Raw genomic sequence first — 24,258 nt, 5'->3', positions numbered from 1 at the left:
TTGTGTCAAGGTGTTTACAGGATCTTTCTACAGCTTGGATTATTTACAGATACAACGGTGTTTAATGTGGCACTTAAGTAGATTTAAAATATTATTAGATTTAATCACTGATTACAGAGAATATGTGTGGCCTGTGAACAATGTGATCAGATGCCTTAATTAAGTATTTTAGAATAGGATACATCTGCTTGGTGGAGCTGGGACATGCTGAAGTTATTTTGGAAATCTATTTTAGCTTATTAATGGCAACTCATAAAACTCCTGAATTTGACCAATATGGTCACGCTTCAGACTTTTCTTCCCATAGAGAGCTATATACATTATAGCCATCACAGAAAGAAATTATGGGTATGTACTATATATTTTATATAAATAACTTGTATGCTACTACCCAAATGCAAAAATCTAAATTTTTAAAAGTTAAGGCACCAATATAGAAGAGAAACTATTTAGAAATAAGAAGACCAAGAGGAGGAAGGAGTTTGCTAAGAGAAAGAGGACTATAATAGATCAAAGTGTATAATATAAATTTATAAAAAGGCTATAAGAAATCCAATACTTTTTTGCATAATGCATGATAAAGCCAGACAAAACATTGATTGCTATCTGATAATATTTTCATTGAAATGTCACTTGAGAAAACATGTGGGTTAGCAAACTGAGCATTGAACTTCAGAGACTGAAGTGGGGAATAAACCATGTGCAATTGTCCATTCATGCATATACATAATATTGGTCTAAAGACACATGAGCTATATGTGTACACTTGTGCATAAAAGTTATGTACATTATTTTTCAATATTTGAACATGTGTGTATCTTTGCTGGCACTTATGATTATCTATGATAGCTATGTATCTCCACAAGGACATGGTTGACTTTAGAGAAATGGTGGTAATTTGGAGGTAACTTTGGATCCTGGGAACTGCAGGAGAATTTGACCTTAGACTATACTCCCTGAATATAGAAGTAGTTAAGATGAGCTATTTTAACCACAGATTTGTTGATTGATATTGTGACTCATTCTCCACAATGGAGAGAAACTAAAGTTTTCCCAAAGCATTTTTAAATGCAGAATCTACTGTCCCTTTAGTCAGTAATTCTTGTATGTTTCAAGCCCAGACAAGGAACAACATGTTCAGTAGACAGCAGAGTCAGACACTGATCCTGTTTATTTTGGAACCTGCATCTGAAACAGAAGACTTATATCAAGCAAGTCACATGCGAATAAGTAGGCAAACAAAACTTGACATGACTATTAAGAAAAACCTAGGCTGTTGTAAGCTAGAATGGCAGAGGTAGGCAGGTCTCAGGTCTAATTTCTCTTGGTGGTTGGAATGATTCAGAGACTCAAGGATTAGTGAGAAGGGAAGCAGTATGTTGGGGAAAGAAATGAGGAGAATCAGGGAAGAGTTGAAAGTTCAGAACAATGCTTGGTGGGTGTAACAGTTGTTAGGGAAGAGAGACCCCAGTGAGGTAGAAGGTGGACAGGAGCTTGTCACGCAGATATGAACAAGAAGGATAACAACAACAACAATAACAACAACCAAACAAACCCCAATTGTATGTGGGCTGCAGTGGGCCACATCTTGTGGGTGGGGGAGCAAAGGGGGCTAATTCATATTTAGAATCCCACTCTAGAGTTCAGGAGACTTAACAGCAGAAGCTGACATACCAGTTTCCAAGTGACTCAAGATCTGGTTAGAATGGAAAAATCCTTAAAGTTGGAGAAAGATGAAATGAATGAGTGAGAATACAGAAGCCACGGGTGAATCTGGGGGTTCTATTTAACCCTCTAGCTTTTGTTGTTGTTATTATTATTATTGTTATTATTATTATTAATGTGTGTGTGTGTGCTAATAGTTGATTGAAGGGACAATATGTGTCTAACCACTGGAAGTTTCAAGACCTTAAAGGTAACCAGGTGGTTTGTACTATAAGCCCTCTTCAGGCATCCAAGACTGCCCCCCATGTGTTCCTCTTTTTCTGCCAAGTGCAGGCACCACAGTTTGTGTCCTGCCAGTCTTGTTGTCAGAGCAGTGATGAACCTTCTTGAAGACCACATCTAGAAAACCCAACATGGCAGTGTTACACTGAAAACAAAACGAAGCGTTAAGTACATGTTGAATTAAAAGAAAATGGGGGAAGTAACGAAAAATACCAGTGAGGAGGGAATCATATGATTCCAAAATTATCATGATCTAGCCAATATGACAAAGTGCCCTGTGTGCCTTAAAAGAAACAGATAGCACCATGAGAGAAGATGTCCGACTTAGAAAATGGTCTGGCTCCCAGGCTGCCACAAAGTTGAGGAGAGGACTAGTCTGATGACATCATTGTTTCTTCCTACCAACTATGTGAGAAATGCACAAAATAAACAACTCCTGTTCATATTTATGAACTTCACATTTTAGAATATTAGCATATATTTTAAAAAATAGGCATGGACTGCCATGCAGAAAGAAAGCCTTGATCCTGTCCAGATATCTTTCACTAAAGTAGTAGCTCTCAACCTGTGCATGGAGACCCCCCCGGGACTCCTTTGGGAGTGGAAAGACCCTTTCACAGGGGTCAACTAAGATCATTGGAAAACACAAATATCTACATTACTACTTATAACGGCAAAATTATGATTTGGGAATATCAATGAAAACAATTTTATGGATGGGGATTACCACACATAAGGAACAGATTAAAGGGTCGCAGCATGAGGAAGGTTGAGAACCATCTCACTATAGGCTGTTCTAGACTGTGGATACTGATGTCTGTCTGTCTTCTTTGTGCCCTAGGCTCCCCAATACTACTACTCCTCCAGAACAACTTCAAAAATCCTTCCAGCCTATTTGCTGGTGGCCAGAGGAACACACTGGTACTCCCTGGTCCCTGGAGAGTTCTGGGCGATCCTATTCTTTAGTCTTTGTTTCTGCACGTTGCAGGGCTCAGAGCTCAGAAGAACATCAAAGACGCAATTGTTTGCTTTTAATTCTGGGGATCTCTGACACCTGAACCCGCCTACCAAACTCAACCTTGGGGAGCAAAGGCCAGCACAACCAGAAATTCTCTGGAACAGAGCCTGGCAGCTTGGCACCAGTGGAACATTGCGGTTGTGAGGCGTGCCTTGAACGTTGCCCCGCCCCAGAGGCGTGTCTTTAGCACAGCCCCGCCCCTTCCATATTGCCTTGGCTCGGGCAGTCAGTGCTCCAGTGCTGGGGCAAGCTGAGGCTTTGGTGCGGGGCTGGAGGCTGCTGCAGCAGAGGGAGGGTCTGTGTGCGGGAGTCTGAGGCCAGAAAGCGCTGCCATGGCGGGTGTGCTGAGCAGGGACGCGCCGGACATCGAGGTACCGACCGCGGCCCTGGGGTGGGATGGTCACAGAGGGGCGGGAGGCCAGGGGGCGCACCCGGGACAGAGCTGGAGATCCGCGAAGTTTCCCCGGGAGAGACTTGCGGGCCAGACTGGACACTGTACCCCGGGACCAGGACCTGGTCACTTCGTAGGAGACTTAAAAGTGGCCGTCTCTCTCTGCCCTAAGTCATAGTGACCCAGAGGCTCAGAGTCCAGAGGCATGGACTCCAAGGGGACAGTAGCTCCACTTCCCGCCCAGGGGACCCTCTAACTCCTGCTCTGTCCTCTCTTGTGGTTTTGTGGGACACCCACCCAGTGGCCCACCTATAATAACAAAGCCCCGCAGTATGCAAAAGTGGAGCGTAGAAATCCAAGATCCAGGCCGCTGTTTCGAGCGGCGCTGGCCCTGGTATTGTTTACCACTTAATTTCACATTTGGAAAAAAATGGAACGAAGTACAGAAGACATTGGAAAGTGCAACCTCCCCGGAAAGAGATACACAAACTGCTCTGTTCTCTCCTCTCAACGGTGTTTGATACTCTCTTGTTCTCTGTTTCTTCCAAAAATCTCATTTTTCTGAGAATGAGCCCCTACCTTTCTAAAATAGCAAAAAATCTTTCCTCTGAGTTCTAGATACTTTAATGTGTGTGCTGGGAGAAAGATCTGAGTTATGGCCGTGATTTTAATCACGCTGAGTCAAAGCCTGTGATCAGGTTTCAGTTCTGTTTGTTTAGGGAATTTTCTTAGATATAAAAGCAAAACCAAACTTTTATAGGATATTCGTGTTCTCTTCCCTTCCTTTTTCCTTCCCTCCCACCCGGCCCCCTTTCCTACCCTCTGTGTGTTTGCTTAGAAATAACACACCCCTTTCCCTCCCCCTCCCCTCCCCCTTTTGTTCTGCTCTTTAAATACAAGTTTAAAAACACCTGTTTGCAGCGGGATAACTAACTGGTTTTCTTTCGCACCCGCTCTCACCGCACCCCGCCGTCAGTGATAAAGAACCTTTATATGCTCTTAAAAGAAAGCTGATAGTGTTCTAAGAGCCTTCATATTTTCCTTTGATAAATTCACTGTGGCAGTAAGAGCAAAGGATAACGTGTTGACTTTTTTCTCTGTGTAGTTTACTTAGACTTTTCTTCACAATTTCTTTCTTGGCTATTGAACAATATGACTGATATAATGAACTATATGTGTGTGCATGCAGGGCACAGGATACCTACCATGTCTGATTGAAGTCATGGTCTCTGGGTACTACTATCTTTGATTTAACACCCCTGGGACATTTTTGTTTTTGTTAAAGTAAATCAGTTAGCAATCCTTTGGCAGCATCCAGGCTATACAGTTGTCAGGAATCAGGGTGTCACAGATCAGATGGCTTTTGTTTAATTTCAGAAGAGTGTTTCAAGCTTAGCTGACTTTATTTTTTATGTTGTTTCTCCTGTGCTTGTCTTGAAAAAGCAGTTCTTATCTGTATTCTTATGAGGAAAATGATGCCGGCGAGGTAGGAAGTGTCCAGTTTAATTGTATAAGTTTTCACCAAGAACATTTAATCCCTCTGGGCCTTCCTGGTTCATTCAGATGAGCATAACATTGCTGTGTGTGGCTCCCACTTGATGCATACCTTACAACCTGGAGTGGAGGCATTCACCGTCTTCAGCATTTGTACATGTGTGCTCCACACTCTAATCAGTTGCATCTTTTTTTTTCCTTTTTCACCCACAATACTTTACTTTCCCCTCAAAGTAATACCCATGATTCATGAGCTAAAAATACCATGAAAGAGCGTGAAATTAATCATTAAAATATAACACAGTGATGAAAGGTACATTAAGCCGGAGGAACACACTCACACAGAGATGCCTCCGTTAATCCTGTTAACCTTCTGAAATTCTCTTTGTATTGAAGAATCAGAATAAATTATGAAGGCTTAGTTTTCTGTCAAATTCGAAAGCTTTCCTGAACATGTTGTTCTTTAAAAACCATCTCGGGGAAGCTGATCTCATTGTGATCATTGTCTTTGTCTCCATGAAATGGAGAAGGTAATTTAAAAGTGGTGTGAAATAGATGGGAATAAGAATACATTGATAAGGCACTTGCTATTTGAGAAAAAGATGAGAAGGTATCAATAGCCACTCACTATCGTAGAGGTTTAATTTTTCCAATGAGCTACCTGTAGAATCTAGTTTAAGAGTCAGACCAAAATATTTTGTCAGGTTACTGACGTCTTCAAAGATGTTTTATGTCTATTTCTTTCTAGTTTTTAGGCTCAATCCTTTATCACACATGGATGGAAAGGGATGGAAATACAGTAGAGAGTCAGCACACTCAGCCACACCTAGAGTAGTCCCTGGATAGATATAGAAATGATACCCTGGACGTTGGGGAGGCCCTAGCCTATATAACTAAACTTTGTTGTCTTTGTGGAAAGTACAGAAATGGTACTGGATGCCAGATCATCTTCTGCTGTTGCATAGCTTGGATCAGAGTCTGGCTAACTGCTGGGATCAGGGGCTAGCGGTGCTCCTTGTTGGCTGTTGATATTGTCCTGGTTACCCAGCTCTCAGAGTTGAAAGCAGTCTAGAAAATAGTAGGTGGTTAGCACCTGCTATAGGTATAGTTTCCTGCCAGGAGAAAGAGTTTACCAAGAAAAAAGCATTAAGAAATACAGACCAATCAAAGGGTGTTAGTAGCAGAAAAATTACTTCCAATTGATAGTTACTACTTCAAAGTGTATTAATGGTAGCCACATAATTTAAGACATCATTTTGTTTTACGCTTTTTGATACACGCTAAAGTTTGAAAAACATGACTTCTGAATTCAGGCTCTCCTGAGAAAGCTTCGAAGTAGTTGAGTATTGGCCATGGTCACTTTCTCTGACCTCAACAGTGATTTACTAGGACTTCTTCATTTAGACTGAATCACCAGCCAATAGGATGTCAATATTGCCACATCTAAAGGCAAGGGGGAACGATTATTCAGTTCAAGACTTCACTTTTGTTCAATATTCTGATTCCCACCCCCCATCAAAGGTAATTGAGGAGAGACCATAAAAGTATGTAGTTACAGTTTTAACTATTTGTACACTGCTTATTTGATATTTTAAGCCAAATTAATTTGCTTCTTCCTCCTTTCTGGCCTCCTCCAGCATAGCTGAAGTCTTTCCCTTGAATTATTGAGTGAGTATTCAGCTATATCCTGAACAAAGGGAAAGAATTCCAATCTACTGTATGCAAAATAGAGTGCATTTTGAGTCAAATCAAAATGGCTTTTGAATTACAGCTCCCATACCTTCAGCTGAGCAGAGAGGACAATAAAGAACTTCTTGTATTTACTAATTAAGAAAATCAGTTTTTAAAATGGGGTCATTGGAAAGAAGAAAAGGAAATGATTTGGAGAAAGTGAATTTGAAAGACCTGCTTCAAAAAAGGAAAACATGGGTTCAAAATTGGCAGAGATAGCAAAGTGCATTCCAGGACATCCTTTATTATAATTGCTTCTGCTCCTGGGGAGGGAAGAAGAGCCAAAGGAGGAGAAATTAGTGTTTTCCTTTACAAGGGTTGAGAATTATCTGTTTATTTAACTCATCTTTTTACTGAGTATATAATATTCCTTTCTTTTCACCATATTTTTATCTATTGGGCATAACAGAACTTATGGAAACACAATTGCTAAGGTTTTTAAGGACTTTTAGTTAAAAATAATGAATAGATTTTAGTTATGGAACATGTAATTTTCTCCAAATTTTAATCTGTCCTGTGGACTACTCTTAATTTTAGAGAATTTCTTTTTGTATGGAGCTTTCTTCAGTAGCGGAAACATATATATATATATATATATATATATATATATATATATATATATACATATATATATTGAGTCTATATTGAGTCATATATATATGTATATATATATATATATATACTTATCTGCCTTAAAGCATAACTAGTTCCACTCATGTTAGTTTACAGCATACTGCACATTTCTGTGTTCACATATATTTTGATGGTAGCAGATGTATCGCTTGGTCTTCATGTGAGTCCTGAACAACTGGAACGGGAGCTATCCCCAAAGCTGTTGCCTTTATGTGGGATATGCTCTTTTAACTGGGCTGCCTTGTGGTGGCCTCAGTGGGAGAGAAAGGGCCTAACTTCACAGAGACTTAATGTGCCAGGGTTGGGTATACCCAGGGTCCCCCACCTGCTCAGAGGAGAAGGGGGGGGTTTGGGGAGCATTGTGGCAGAGGGTAGTCAGGAGGGGAGCAGTGAGCGGGATGTAAAGTGAGTAAGTAAAGCAATCAAATTAAAAAGAATCTCTTGCCCACAGATTCACAGTACTAGTTTAGTTAGTACTTTAGTTAAAAACTATAATATTAATGATTAACAATAAATCTGTCAATGGGGAGACTTTATATTGAGTCTATTTACTCTCAGTAATAGCCTATAGGGATAACTGAATACCTAACTCTAAAATGTACTAGAATTCGCCAGCTTCCTTTCATTCATTCTAAAGGAAAATAATTATCTGGAAAGTGAAGTGGTAAGATCTAGGTCTACTGCAGGGGTAACATGGTCTTTAATTAACCACACGGTAGCTGTTTAAACCTATCACTCTACCAAAATCTGTGTAAACACTCAACAATAACAAGACTGAAAACTAAAGCTCCCCGTCGAGTACAGATGTGCCGTCACTCCAGGAGATTTCGAAAGCAGAAGGTCAAGTCCCTGAAACTGGAACACACATAGAAAGACAACAGGACTGAATAAGAAGGCTGTCCTAGAGTGCAATGGCATAGTGTGAGGAGACCTTTGGTATGGTTCAAGGTTCAGTGTAGCCAAAGAGGCCATTGAACAGTGGGAATGCCCAGTTTATTGCTTTTCTGTTAGCAGTATGGTCACAGCGACAACTGTGCAGCACAGCATTCCTATCTTTAAAACTGTAGAGATGGGCAGGGGAGACAGTCCTGTGCTTGCTGAGTAAGCAGAAGTAAAGACCCAGGGTTGATCCACAGAACTTAGTTAAAAATCCTGCACTAGGGAGGTGGAGACAGATTCTCCAGGCTCCCTGGGTAGCAGTGAGAGATTCTGTCTCAAGATATAGCATGGAAGTCTGTTCTGAAATAAATGGTACCCAATGCTGACCTCCGGGCTCACACACATGAACACACGCACACACACACACACACACACAAACAGTATAGGACATTTATTTCATTTCTATTCTATACTAATTAACATGTGTAATGAAACATTTGTTACTTGTAAATTTATTTATAACCAAGAGTTTTATTTTTCAAATATGACATGTTTTGTTTTTTAATGTAATGTCATTTGCTTTTTATCTTCTTTCTCAAGACAGAAAGTGGTTTCTGGCCTCACCCATCAGGAGTGTGTGTGTGTGTTCAGAGTTAAGCTGGAGACAATTGTGCTACTGAGATAACTTTGAATAGCTTCATGTATTTCCTGTAATTTGTGATCATTTTTGCTTTTGTTATTCTTTCTTAAAATACTGCATTCATGGGTAATAAGTGTGTATATTTAAAACAATTAACAACTTCTCTTTTACATGCTTTAGTATAGTTGTCTACTAGAGTTTAGAACTAAGAAAATTTGTATGAATTTATTTTTTAAAATGTCAACTTTTATATCATGGTTACTATTTGAAAAGTAACATTGTGATAAAACATTAAGTTAGAAACGTATTCAGAATGGAAGTTGTACAACTTCACATTGGATTCTACACCATTAGTGTTGGATATATTTTGTGCATTTAACCACCACCTAAACCAAAAAAGCAATCTATGTCCTAATTAGAATTTTAAAAAGGTTTGCTTTACATATTTAAACTTATACAATTATATATACAATAGTAACTGTATATAAGTTCAGCAACTTGCATAATCTTTTTGACTGGTTAATTTTGGCATGTGATGTTTACATTTCTTTTCAAAACTTTTAAAATGAAATAAAATAAATAAATTATTTTTAATATAAAAAAATACCTGGGTCCTAATACCAATTCTGTTATTTCTTTGGATGATTGTGGCCTTCCCGTTTCTCATTGGTCAATTGAAACTGATCTCATTTCCCCCCCCCCCCCCCCACAGGATATGCAAGGATCAAACCATAAAACACCATCACATAAAATGAATAAATGAATATATGAATATATGAATAAATGAATGGCTCTTGAAATGGTAGCTGGGGGACTGGTGTGAGGGCTGTTCAAGTAAAAGCCCTTGCTGCCCAGCTTGATGATCTGAGTTGATTTTGGAACCAACAGAATGGACAGAGAGAACTGATTCCTACAAATTGTTCTCTGATCATGACATATGTGCTGTGGAACATGCATGCCTTCTTACACACACCCACCCACACACACACACACACTCACACACACACAGACACACACAAACACACACACAGACACACACATGCACACAAACTCACACACACACAAACACACACACACAGACACATACAGACACACATGCACACAAACACACATACACACGCACACAAGCACACACATACACAGACACACACATGCACCCCTACACACACAAATACACACACATGCACAAACACACACACAGGCAGACACACACACACAGACACAAAATTAATTAGTAAAAGACAAAATGGCAGTGCACATTGATTGCATGACCAGATTTTATAAAATCATTTGGAAAGGATTTCCGAGACAAGTTAGGGACATCTTCCTTTAAAGTGGATGTGTGAAAGTAGAATCTAGATGGTAGAAGCGAGGCAAAAAAGTAGCGAGAGTCAAAGAATTACCATGAAAGCTCTTGCAGACTCATGCATGCTGCAGGTATGTGTGATGAAAGTTGCTGAGTGTGAGTTTTTGATGGGATGGGGCAGTTAATAGAATTCAGGTCAAATTAAAGACTCTTGTTTGTCTTCATTGCTATGTAAGGTATGCATCTAATCCTGTCTTAATGCCAGTCCTCTAGTGTAGACCTCTGAAATACAAAGGAGTTATACTGAGGAGGCCACATGGATGCAGAACATCTAAATGGTGGAATAGAATTAAATTTCAGGGCTCTCTCCTTTCTGGAATCTTCTTCCTGAAACTATAACATATATTGATAGATTCTTTAGCGATTTTGATACTAGACCAAAGCTGATGAATGGGTAAATAGTATTTTGGGATAGACATTTATTAATTGTTTGAAGCAATCTGATGTTATTCATTCCCTAAGAGAAATATCATACAACTGAAACACAAGGAGAGATCGTTAGTACTAAATAAAAGGAATTTACATATATATTTTTTTCTAAGCAAGCACACACAATTCAAGGAATTTTTTTTTCTTTTTTGATTTTCATGTATCTGTGAGCACACTTTACTTGTTTTTGATAGTTGCAAAGTCCTTGGCAGTACTTGAGGCCAAACTCATTTGGTCCTGGAAATCATATGAATGAGCTTTCTGAACGTTCACTCGGGTACCCTACCTTTTTGTGTACATCCGGATAATTTTCTTGGGGGAATTTCAACCAGGTTGTGTAATGCATTCTCCTTTTCCTCTGCTTGTATCATAATAATTAAAGAGCCTGTGTGACTCCCTATCTCCCAGGTGCTTGGAAATTGATATTATGAGTGCTTATGAATGTCCCCTTGAGGCAGTCTTGACTGGGCCACTTTGAAGAAATATCTCTTCATCAATAATTAAGCCCTGAGGGCCCCTTCTCAGGGGACACACAGAAAATTGCGTGTCAGCTCTGGGCCTGATTTATACAGATGGTGGCTGCGGATGAAGCCCCGGGTGCACTTCGACATCCATGGTTTTATTTCCCCCCTCCACTTTAAGCCTGCACCCATTGCTACTTCTCTGGGAAAAAACATCCCCTAGTTTTGATTTTTGTTCTGCATGCCCAGGTTACCTCACTTGAGTGTTTTAATCACTGAGAAATTCTTTGAAATTTTTGTATTTAAATCTTTGAATTTTGTATTTAAGAAATGTTTATAGTTTAGAATTTTAATGAAAGAGTAATGTGAATTTCTTCAGCAAAACAATAGAAATGATTCTCTACCCCCGCCCCCGCTCTCTCTCTTTCTCTCTCTCAATTAAAACAGGGGACCTGACATGGTTTTGCTCTCCAAGTGTGACCCTTTATGGGCTGTTTCTGACCTTGGAGAGGTCAATCCATCACTGTGAAGGCCTGGCTGCACCTTCAGTGAATCTCTGGCTGGTCAGTATTCTAAGGGGCCAGAGAGATCACTCAGTGGGTTAAGTTGTCTGCGGTCAAGCTTGAGGACCTGAGTTCAATCCCAAGGCACACTCAATAGTAGGTGAGAACAAACTCCTAAAAGTTGTTCTCTGACCTCCACATGAACACAGTGACAAGAACATACTTGCATTTCCATACACATGTGCGCACTCCAACATGCCACCTCCCTACAAAAATCACACATAGCTTAAATAATAGTTAATAAAAAGGGAAGTTGTTTGAAAAATGTGGCCTGCTAAGTGGTCATATAGAGGAAAGTGGTCATGTTCTGTTTTGTCTGTATGCATAGATAGGGTTTAGCTTATCATCTCTATTAGAGATACATGAATTTGATATTATAGTATTTTCCAAACTTTGTTTATGATTCCTTGCTACCTTTTCTTAATCAGATGCACAAGTTACACCTTTAAAAGGTTTTATTAGTTCTGTAATTTTCTGTAAGTTGTGTTGATTATATCCACCTTCCTCCCTCACCACTTGCCCTCTTTCCTACCTACCCAACTTTGTGTCTTTTTCTTCCACCAAGACCAATCTGTGTTGCTAAAAGATTCTTGAATATTGGCCTTCTATGGGAGCCTGTCTGACTGGCCAGGGTCTATACTTTCAGTAGCTAATAACTGTGAATAGCTCCACAGCTAGGGCTTGGATTTCTTGCCTCCTCCTCTTCTCCGTGCTGGAATTGGGTCTGGCTTGGATTTGTATGGGCCCTGTGCCTTCTGTGAGGTCATACGTGCAGTATCCAGAAGATACTGTTTAACTCTAGTCATATATGACCTCTGTCTCTTACATTCTTCTCATCCTCTCTTTCAATGCCCCCTGAGCCATGGGAGGAGGACATGCTTAAATAAGATTCACATAAGAATGAGAATTCTGCAGTCTTGAATTTTCTGCACCTTGGTTAGTTGTTGGTTAGTATGTTAATCATCTACTACACAGAGAAACTTCTTTGCCCAGGATTGAGAGAGTTCCATTAACCCATGGGTTTAATAGTAAGTCATTTGGAGTTAGTTTAATGCTATGCCATTTATAAGAATAATAGTAGTAGGCACACCCTTCAGGCCAATGGCCTGTCTAGCCATAGGTTCTTGGCCTGACAATAGAACCAGGTCTGGATTTCATCTTTTGAAGTGCAATCTATATCCAACCAGAAACTGGTTGGTTATTCTTATAATGGTTGTACCACTATTGCACCAATATCTTGTCTGAGCACCGGGGAAAGTCAAGTCCTGCTATAGGTGGCTGAAGTCCTTATTTTGTGGATTACAGATGTGGATTAATCCATATTTTGTGAATTATAGAGGATACTTTTGTGTATATACTTGTTTATGTGCATGTGCTTGTGTATACACATATGTTGGTGTGTATACAAATGCCACCCTCAAATGTTGTTCCCCAGGCAGCAGCCACCAGTTTTTGTTGTTTATGTTCTTTTTTTTTTCTAGTTTTCATTTGAGACAGGGTCTCTTACAGGACTGGACTTCACTGATTATGATAGGCTCTCTGGCTATTAAGTCCAGAGGGTCTTCCTATGTTCCCCTCTTTAATATAGGGATTGTAAATATGCTGTAGTGCACCCAGCTTATTTTACATGGGTTCTGCAAATTGAACTCAGATCACCATGCTGGCTCCCTAGACTGTCTCTCCACTCTCAGACAATGCTATGTTTAATTTGAAATTAGAGACAGATCTCCCAGTCTGCTTGGTAATTATCAGTGAAAAGAAGAGCACAGCTGGGGAGGTGGCAGTGTCCAAGGAGCTCAAGCTGGTATACCAGTGCCCTCAGGGAGCGAGTTCAATACCTGCCTCTGACTCTTTCTTTTCACAGTAGCTTCAGAGCTTTGGGAGACCTTCTTTTAATTGAGCAATGCTGGAGTTTCAAAAAAAAAAAAGAAGTGAAATTTCTGTAATTAAAAAAAGAAGAGCATTCAGTTTCTTCTTTAGATCTTTAGGGATAAATTATGACACTGCTCACAGTAAAATGTACACGTCTTTGTGTCAACTTGTGTTAAGCTTCTTTTCATTTCTCAGATTTAATTGCTAAATTATTTTTCATAATCATTAGTGAAGATCTAAAACTTGTTAAAAAACAAACAAACAACAACAACAAAATTTATGACTTCAGCGGCTGGAGAAATGGCTGAGTGCTTCAGAGTACTTGCCGTTCTTCCAGAGGACCCAAGTTCACTTCCAAAAAACATGTTTGTTTGGGTTTTTTTTTTTGACACAAAGCGTCTTTCCAGAGCAAATATAGAAACTGGATAGAGGTGTGACTGCTTGCCCCCCCCCTGCACGGTGTCCCTACACTGATCACTAAGCTCCCAGTCCCTAAGGCACCCGTGAGCTGCTTACTCACAGAAGTAATTCGTTTGTATTTGCTACTTCTTCATGGATTCTAGTCTGACCTCTCCATGAGGTTTTTTGGAAAGAACTGCAGGGTCCCGTTTTGAATAAACAGCCTCCCCAAATCTCAGGTCAATACCTTAAATGGGTAAATGTAACAGTGACACTGCACCTGTCTACCTGTCTGTAGAATGGAGATGGTCTTACTGTATCAGTGTTTTTGGTCCTCCCCTGTAAGAATGACTACGGCAGACCAGACTGTCAAAAGATGGTTTTCCAAGGATAGCCTTACATTAAATGCAGGAAGGAGTGATCACGTGAACATGTCTACATGTTTATGGATGTGTGTTCAAAAGGACATGTGTGTAAAAGTTTTGATTAATTATTTCAACTTTATAAATAATAAACTATCTTTAAGGATAGATATATTTGAATTAAAACACACTTTTCCCTTCACAGTAAGAAATATAATTTTGAGGGAAGTATTAAAAAATAAACCCGCCAATTGTCTGCAGTGCTAGACCATGCTTCTGAGCTCCTGCCGGCCAGCCAACTCTCCGCCATGCTGAACCATTGGGCTCCCGCCGGGTCGTCTTTCCAGCAGGGCCCCAAGTTCCTCTCGCTGCCATGCACCCCATGGTCTGCCAACACATTTCAATACCCAGTACCCTGGTAGAATCAAGACTCTTAATGCTTAATTAACCAATCAGCTTTCTACAGCAATATCGCAATTTACAAGATGCCAATACAATAATATCAGAGCCAATTAATAATGATACATGCTTTATCCCAATATTTCTAACCTTGTGTAATCATAGCAACTGTGGCTGGAAAACACCATGCAGATACATGTCTACAGCCATCTTGTTCCTTCTCCTCCTACTCTGAGATGTTTCCTGTCTCTCTTAGCTCCGCCTCCCTTCTCCCTGTCCAATCACAGGCCTCCTCTGCACTAATGTAATTGGACAGAAAAAAAAAATTCTACGACATATAATAAAGCAAAACATTCTACTTCTTGGGTTAATTAACTTAAATAACCCTGAATTTGTGCTACATTTTAAAGCAAAGTTTACCTCCAATTTGAGACATATTTCTGATTTGAATGACTTGAAAATGTTTGCAGAGGATATCTCCTTCAAGATCATGAAGACCCCATTTACCATCCCTTCCGTCTTGTCTAAATGGCAAGGAACTAAAATATCCTTTATTTGTTAAAGATCACATATTTATAATAGGTTCCTAGATGAGAAATTAGCAATGGTAGCGCGGTTATCTTAAGAATTTACATTATTTAGAGTTGTCCATATGCTTCGTTCCATTTTCTAGTAGCTTGCTTCATACAGATGTTTACAAAATGCAATCCTTCCTTTATTCTATTTTTTAAAATAAATAATTCAATGAAAATGGTCTCCTTGGTTTAATTTGTGTTTGTTTGAACAGCAGGGTTTGGAGGGTATTTTATTTTTGCATACTTAATATTTTTACGTATGTTTTAAACAAATTATTTGAATAGTGCCTTCCTTTAAAAATATTCTATTGATTCTTGGAGAATCTCAAGGATAGTGTATTTTGATCTTATGTGCCTTATCCCCAAATTTTGTCTAGATTAATGCCTTCTTCCATGCACACCAAATGTTATGACCTCATTTTCTCTAAAGCCACCAATCCAATCTATATTGTTCATTGGAGTAGCATCGCTGACCCACCAGAGGACCACATCTTAATGAAAACCAAATCTGCATTTACCAGCACCAAAAGTACATGCATGACATATACACCCAATTCTCTGTTTACACATATGCCTTCACCTACATGATACACCTTTTCTACAAAAGAATAAAATTAGAGAACATAGAAATATGACATACAATTAACTAAAGTAAAAACAGTATAGATTTTAAGAAAAATAGACCCTGATTAATCATAAAATCACAATAAAATTAATGCTGTTTTGGACATGGCTCACCAAAAGTAACACAAGAAAAATGAATAAATAGCAATAAACCTGTGTACCTGATCAGTGATAATATACATTGTTTGTTGCTATTTATAGAAACTATTATCTCCTCATTATGCATCTTAATTATAATGAAATGGCATCATGGAGTAGTGGTAAAGAATGTAGACTCTGGGAGCTGGTTATATTTCTAAATGAGTATGGTTACATAAACATGAAGACCTAATTTTGAATTCCCAGCATCCATATAAGAAGCTGGCATAGCTATATGTGCCTGTAAAACCAGCATTGAAGATCAGAGACAAATGGTGACTGAGAGCTTGCAGGTCAGTCTTCCTAATGGGAACTTCACGTCTAGAGTGACTCAGTCTGTTTCAGTTGGCTGAGAGCATCCTCCTTTGGCTTCTACCAGCACTGCACAGGAACATACCTTGCATACTGAGATGAATATACCACGTTTACACACCAACCACTCTGCTTATCACTCAGCTGTTGTAGAAAATTCTTTTCCCGACTCCAGGATTCTACTATGCGTTTGATCATTTACTTCCCAGATAAAAGACACACACAACCTTGATATCTACAATAAGCCTCAAACATCACAAGAATCAGGCAGATATCTACCCCCCCATGCTATTAGAATCTATTTTCCCGTCAATAACCCCAGGTTACTACTTACTATGATTCATCTGGGCAGCTCTTAACTCCAGTTGGATAGCCCTCAGGGCTACTTCTTATGGCTCACCTAATCAATGGCTGCCTCTCTTTTCTCCTCCACCTTCTTCCCCTCATGGGTCTGCTCTGATCCCTAGGCCTGGGAAACCTAAACCCCACCTATGTCTCATCTGCTCATCTATTGGCTGTCAGCATCTTTATTTACAAATCAGAAATAATTTGGGGGCAGGTTCACTTGGATCTACATGCAGAGTCCAGATCTTGGAGACTGCACATAGCATGACAATAGACAGCAAGACGAAACCTCCACACTGCCACTTTATTGTTCAGGCACAGTCACATAACAGAAGCTTTCTGGTTTTGGCTCCAGAGCTGTAAGAAGGAAGTAATTTAGTATCCATGTCATCTTTCCTAGTTGGTTTTAACATGGACAAGAGTATAGTTAGCATCAGATATCAAAGTATTGATAATGATTGTCATGTACTGTTATGATGCCAATGAGATTTTCATAGTTTTATTTTAGAAATGTGTGGTTTTACATCTCTGAAAGCACAAGACTTCTCCGATACTCTTTCCTTTAGTCATTGAAAAGGAAATAATATTAATTTCCTACTCTGTACAAGGCAATTCTATCCCACTGAAATGATCAACAACAGAAAAAAAAAAACCTTAAATCCTGTTGTCATCCACAATGGGACAGGAGCCTGATATAGCTGTCTCCTGAGAGGCTCTGACAGTACCTGACAAATACAAGAGTGGATGCCCACATCCATCCTATGGATGGAGCACAGGGACCCTAATGAAGGAGCTAGAGAAAGGACCCAAGGAGTTGAAGAGGTTTGCAGCCCCATTGGAGGGAACAACAATATGAACTAACCAGTACCCCTAGAGCTCCCTGGGACTAAGCCACCAACCAAAGAGTACACATGGTGGGACGTATGGTTCCAGCTGCATATGTAGCAGAAGATGGCCTAGTTGGTCATCAATGGGAGAAGAGGCCCTTGGTCCTGTGAAGGTTCTATGCCTCAGTATAGGGGAATGCCAGGGCCAGGAATGGGAGTGGGTAGGTTAGTGAGCAAGGGGGCGGGGGGATAGGGATTTTTTGGAGGGAAAACCAGGAAAGGGGATAGCATTAGAAATGTAAATAAAGAAAATATTTAATAAAAAGAAAAAAGAAAAGAACTTAAATTCATGCTATTTCAGATTCTATCATGAGCTTTTGTAAAAACAAGCCAGGATAATATGATATGGAGTGACCATAGAACCCTGCCTACTGATAGTCTGCGGAGGCATCACTGACAAGCTGACCTGTCCACTAACAACTAACATGTTAGACAAATTTTGTGTGAGGTTTTTGTTTTGAGTTTGGCATTTTGGAGCTTTTTGGACTTGACAACTTTTTGATTAGGGATTATCACCTGGTAAACTATTTACAAATATTCTAAGAGCAATAAAACCAAAGTCTAAACTACTTGTCCCAAGAATTTCACAAGAATATACATCCCACTCTTTAAGCCCTCACCTTTCTTACTCTCTAGCCCTCCTTTCTATCTCCCTTCCCCCCTCTCTCCACGTGGCCATGGCCGGCCTCTCTCTTTCTACCTTCTCTTCTTCCCCCTGCCTTTCTACAGTAAAGCTCTAAAACCATAAAAAAAGAATATACATCTCACATCCCATTCATAGTTTTGCAAAACTGGTTACCAACAAAGTATCGTATGTTCTTGAAACTTCAAAAGTACTTTCTGAGTACGTGCTGTATTTTAGCATGTGAATTTAACATGGTGTGGGGAGAAATAGGTGTGTATATATTTATGTATTTAATATATGTATTATTAGATATTTACTTTATTTGCATTTCAAATGTTGTACCCTTTCCTGGTTTCCCCTCGGAAAAATACCTTTCCTTTCCCCACCACCCCTGCTCACCAACCCACCCACTCCCACTTCCTGGTCCTGGCATTCCCCTATACTGAGGCATAGAACCTTCACAGGACCAAGGGCCTCTTCTCCCATTGATGACTGACTAGGCCATCCTTTGCTACATATGCAGCTGGAACCATAAGTCCCACCATGTGTTTTTTTTTTGGTTGGTGGTTTAGTCCCAGGGGGCTCTGGGGATACTGGTTAGTTCATATTGTTGTTCCTCCTATGGGGATGCAAACCTCTTCAGCTCCTTGGGTCCTTTCTCTAGCTCCTTTATTGGGGAGCCTGTGTTTAGTCCAATGGTAGGCTGTAAGGATCCACCTCTGTATTTGTCAGGCACTGGTGGAGCCTCTCCGGAAACAGCTATACCTGGCTTCTGTCAATAAGCACTTGTTGGCGTCCACTAAAGTGTCTGGGTTAGGTGATTTTATATGGGATAGATCCCCAGGTGAGACAGTCTCTGGATGGTCATTCTTTCAATCTCTGCTCCACCGGTGATCTCTGTAACTCCTTCCATGGGTATTTTGTTCCTCTAAATATACCTATCACACACACACACACACACACACACACATCCTGAATACAATTATCATACAGAAAATTGTACGTAAGAGAGAAAGTAATTAGTACTGGGGGTTATGGTCCAGGATTGTAATTATAGCATCAAAGTCTGCATTAGACTGAATACACATTCATAACGCTTGATTGCTTTGTATGGGGTGATATTGATTATATTTAACAAGTGATAATGAAATTCATGTAACCTTTGCTACAGTCTCTCCATTTCCCTTAATATCCAGTGGTTAAGGGGACTGGAAATATATTGGTCTTCCTTTTATAGGGAGAGGTGGAGGAGAGCAATTCTGGAAGAAATGGACAGGCTTATATCAAAGGGAGACACAGGAGCTGCCGAGTTGAGTTCACAGGGATTACAGGAGTTGAACACTCAATGTTTAGTTTTTCCAGTGCCCTGCTTAAGAACAAGTGTGTTTCTATCTAAAGACATTTTATTTGTATCAGAAATGGGGAACCAAGGGCAAGGCAGGGGCTATGATCTGATTAAGTCCATGATGAGCTAGAAACTAACATCTCTGAGTAGGAGCTCCATTTGACGTGGCTGTTTATTCAGACATTAAAATACATGATATGAAAATTAGGAATCAGAGACATATGTAAGCGTGGAGTCCTTCAAAAGTTACCTCATTTTTCTCTTACTAAAAGTATTCACAGAATCTCTCAACAGGGTAGTTAATATTCCATTCCTCAAGGAGTCCTTCACATGTGTAAATGAAGCTAAGTATCTAAGAGAGACTTCTCACCCAAGCCAGATGGTTGTGGTAGGGGGACCTGGGGAGGCTTCATCAATCACCTATCAAGATGGTGTCAACTGACCAGCTCTTCCTTTGCCAGGCTCCTTTGACCTCTGACAGGTCAAATTCATCATTTGTTGAAGAGAGGAAGAAAGAAGACCAAGTCAAATGGACTCCTGACCTGGATGCAGTTTTTGAAATCTATATTCTTTCTCATCCCACTCTTTCAAAAGTCTACATACATGTAGGCATGTGTTAGTTTTTGTTTGATTAATAGTAGCCCTATGAAAGAGGGGACTTTTCTCTTCTATATCTACTTTATATATATAAATATATAATGATATCACTGTCAAGACAACCTATTCATGTTTGAAAATTCAAAAAAAATGTAATTACAAGGGTATAATCTGAGACTAATTTATATTAGCCTAACCTTTGCTCCCTTTGCCTCTTTAGTCCTGCGCAATTTTGAATTAATTATGCTATCATGGCAAATACTTAGAGGAACCTATTGTATAATTATAATTCACTTTGTGGTATTCGAAACACAACAATTTGTCCAGTTCTCAGATAGCAACTGCTGTTATTTTATGTAGTCAATTCTAATATAGTATAAAACCTCATAAACATCTGTGGCTTAAAAATAAACATAAATTGGGTTTGAAAAATTTTACCCTATAGAATATTTTTCTTGGGGAAATTAGATCACACAGTGGATGCAAAAATTTTATGTTGTAACTCAGTTTATTGTAGTCACTTGCAAGTGGTCAGGAGCTTCAAGTTCAAGATGTAGTGGGATAACAACACCTGGAGCAGAGTCAGTTGGGATAGATCCCTGTTAAAAAGGCAGATTTACAAGAGAAAAGGAAACAAACATATTACATATCACATAAACTTAGCAATTCTCCAAGTGTTGGCTTGGGGGTTTATGCAGCATCTTCAGCAAAGAGCAGTGAAGTTTTATGAAAGTGATAAGGAAAGAGAAAGGAATCATGTGTCTGTGGGTGCTGTCTTAAAGGGGAAGTAGGGAAATGGGAAGTAAAGACTACTTTGCAGAGTGAGTCCATAAATAAATCCCTCCACAGCATCACCAGGCCTGATGAGGTGTCCTACTGCTTTATTGGTTGACTCCTCCTTTCCCTGGAAGAAAAGATGTCTGGAAACTCTTGTCATCGTAACCCTGTTTCCTAGATTTTGGCAAATAAAGGCAGAGCAGAAAGCTCTCTATATAGTTCGTCTGTGTCCTTAGCTCAATGATGCTTTTTATTTGAGGAGGGATATTCTGGTCCTCCATACTTCTATTACCTTTGCAGTGTTGCTGCTGAAAAGTCATTACCTTGCTTCCCAATGACCTTCTTGAGGCATAATATCTGAACAATCTTATTGTGTCAATAATATCCATAAACCTGTTATCATTAGGGTATGTAAACATAAAAAATCATTTAAAAAATGCTCCTAAAGAAAACCAGTCATGCCCTTTCCTATTTGTTCTGTGACCTGCTGGTAAGCAATGCCTAGGAGGTTGGTAGTGCCTGCTGGCCAGCGTGCGGTCAGAGCATCTTTATACACCACTCCTGAGTGATGTGGACTTGGATAGACATAGTAGATTATATTCTTCACAGAGCCCAGGAAAGCTGTTTCTTACCCCTCCCCATATTCTCCCAATTTCCTTTCTAGAAACAACACATTTGTTTAGCTTGTCTCTTTTAAATTCATCTTCTGGGAAGATTCAAATTTCTACTTAACTGTCAGAATTTTGTACATTTTTAATCTTGTATTTGGCTATTTGCCCAGAAATCTTGCAAAACTACAGTTTTTTCCCCCTAAGATTGCTTGAAGTTTAAATTAAGATTCTAAAATGCTATATTAAGTTTTGAGTCCTTTAGAATGGTTTAAATTAAAAGAAAAAAGAAAAGAAAGAAAGAAAGAAAGAAAGAAAGAAAGAAAGAAAGAAAGAAAGAAAGGAGAATGAGCGAATGAACCACATTATGGTGATGAAAGTAAAATACATAAATACATACAGGTGAATTGTAATTATCACCAAATACAAATTTCCAAAAAAAATTATAAAAGGTAATATTGATACATTTTCCAATGTAGTTACATAATTAACATAAATTCCCCAGCCACCTCTCTATTAAATGTTGCTTTCTTTGCTAGGGTAATCTGTATTGTCATTTCAAAGTTCTGGTTATGGCAGAGACAGGATCGGTAAAAAATTGTGGTAAATATTCACACACACACACATACACATGAATAAAATTTAAAAACAAATCTTCTAAACAATACACCTATTTTATCTTTTTTTACCACTGGCATAACAGTAAAGGTTACAAGAGATGGATTAACTATACAGCCTTTGGTTTCCCAAGTTGTCACATGTATAAACAGCATGAATGATGCTTGCAAGCTATCCTGTTACATAATTAATTGGCAAATTAGTTAATTTCCATCACAGAGTCCTTCATTAATTCAAATTCTAATCTACGTTAGTAGTGTAACCTTAATTAGAAGGTAATATCTATCATCGTTTGAAAAAACATGTTTAAGCCTTTGAGTAAATTCAAGTGCCAGGAGAGCTTATAGAAAATATGAGTCTGCTCATTTATGGGAAGTATTGCCTTTAAAAGCACATAGACATTTCAGTTATTGGAATGAAATGAATTTTAAGTAACTGTTTCCTATTTGTATTCCCCATTTAAGAAAGATAGGCAAGTGACTATCAATTGGAGATCGCTTCTGGCTTAGGGATCTAGTCTTGTGTCCACTCTTTAAGCTCTAAGACCCCATCTGTTGTAGATATGTGCAGGTCCTATATATCCTGCCTCAGTCTCCACAAGTTCAGATATGTGTTCGTTCTGATGTATTTAGAAGATCTTTTCATGGGGGAAACAAACTATTATTAAAGCTAATAGCTGCCTCATACCCAGCAGTAGATAAGAGTTCAATGGAATCTTTGAAAGTCCCCCATCTTATAATGCAATATGAAGACTTCCTTCCTTCCTTCCTTCCTTCCTTCCTTCCTTCCTTCCTTCCTTCCTTCCTTCCTTCCTTCCTTCCTTCCTTCCTTCCTTCCTTCCTTCTGTTCTTATTTTTGTTTTAGTTTATTTCCGCCATTTATCCTTTGCATATATTTTATTACTTCTGGTTTTGTGTTTTTTATAGAATTCCTGAACATGTGGAAGAGGGTGTCTCTCCTATTTCTTGGATCCTGTATGTGTTTCTTGTGACTTTTATGGGCTTTTTTTCTTCTGTTTGTTATATTGTGCTATTTTATTTGTTTTTTATTTTTCTTATGTTTTATTTCATTATTAACCCTTAGATGTCTATTTAGTATCTAATTGGAGAACTAAAGAGGGCAGATTTAGATTGGATGGGATGTGGGTAGAGCTGGGAAGAGTTGAAGAGAATAATCTAGTTTTAATAAAAGAAAAAATATAACATTAAAACAATGTCTGCAAAACCTACTGTTAATATGATAGCATCCCTTCTCATTGCATAATTCAGCTGAAGTGTCTACTTGATGTGACTCTATAGAGAACAGCTAAGGTGTATCAATTTTTGTGTGGAGGTGATAGTAACAATTTATTCAGTTTGGAAGTGATGAGTACTTAAAAGGCAGAAGTAATCTTTCAATGGTCAAAAAACATTTCTGTAGCAGAAGAGATAGAACAGTGTTTATGAGCATGTCCTGCTCCTGCAGAAGTCTCGTGTTTAATTCCCAGTACTCACATGGTGTCTCATAAGTGCCTATAACTCCTGTTCCAGGTAATTTTGTGCATTCTTCTGGCTACTGCTGGCATAGCATGCACATAGTATACACACACATGCCCATACACACACATGCCCACACATACACACACACACTCACATGTATGCATAAATAAATCCTTAAAATATTATAACAGAGGACTGATACAAAATTATTAGAATGAGTCTAGGTGGTTGTCCAAATAGAACATATACATTTTTTTTTTTTGATAAAAGAGTGGAACTGTCTTCTTGGTAAATTCTTTGCTAGACTAAGGACACTTTCTAAAATTGAATCAGGGACTACTGATAGAGGCAGAATGTTCTGTAAGGTAAATCTTAGGGTAAGAACAAAGGGATGTGTTCTCTACCATAGTCTGTAGGGTTAGTTTCCCAAAATGGGTGGTAGAATCAATTGTATGGAAGGAGTTAATGTTCAGGTCATGAGGAGCTTTCAAAGCACAGTATACAAAGGGACATTGGCTAAATTTTCAATCACATCATTGTTCTATGTTGTAAAAATTTTATGTCAGTTTAAGTGGAGAGAACTATTAATAGTCAATCAATGGAGATTAAAATGAATCATGAATTCTTTTTTTTTTCTATGCTGGTACAACAAAATTTCCATTGATCATTTTTTGAAATGAGTAATTTTTGGTTTAGGATTTTTGACATCTTGATGGATTTCAAGAGAGCTACTCACTTATGCTGA

The 24,258-nt window shown here is 38.9% G+C and overlaps 1 protein-coding gene across 2 annotated transcripts in view; it reads left to right on the top strand.

Moving 5' to 3' along the window:
• Window positions 1-3,177: 3,177 nt before the first annotated feature.
• Dpyd (dihydropyrimidine dehydrogenase) overlaps window positions 3,178-24,258 on the top strand; it is an 899,256-nt gene continuing 878,175 nt past the window's right edge. For both annotated transcript variants that reach the window (XM_021158977.3, XM_085835556.1), the window contains exon 1: window positions 3,178-3,336. In XM_021158977.3, coding sequence (XP_021014636.1) covers window positions 3,298-3,336 — 39 coding nt within the window. In that variant the 5' untranslated portion in view covers window positions 3,178-3,297. The remainder of the gene's footprint in view (window positions 3,337-24,258) is intronic.

Source organism: Mus caroli, unplaced genomic scaffold (assembly GCF_978045245.1).
Source record: "Mus caroli unplaced genomic scaffold, Mus_caroli_1 scaffold_3, whole genome shotgun sequence".
Taxonomy (NCBI): domain Eukaryota; kingdom Metazoa; phylum Chordata; class Mammalia; order Rodentia; family Muridae; genus Mus; species Mus caroli.
Note: the sequence above shows the minus strand (reverse complement) of the source record. Positions and strands in the feature narration are given on the sequence as shown.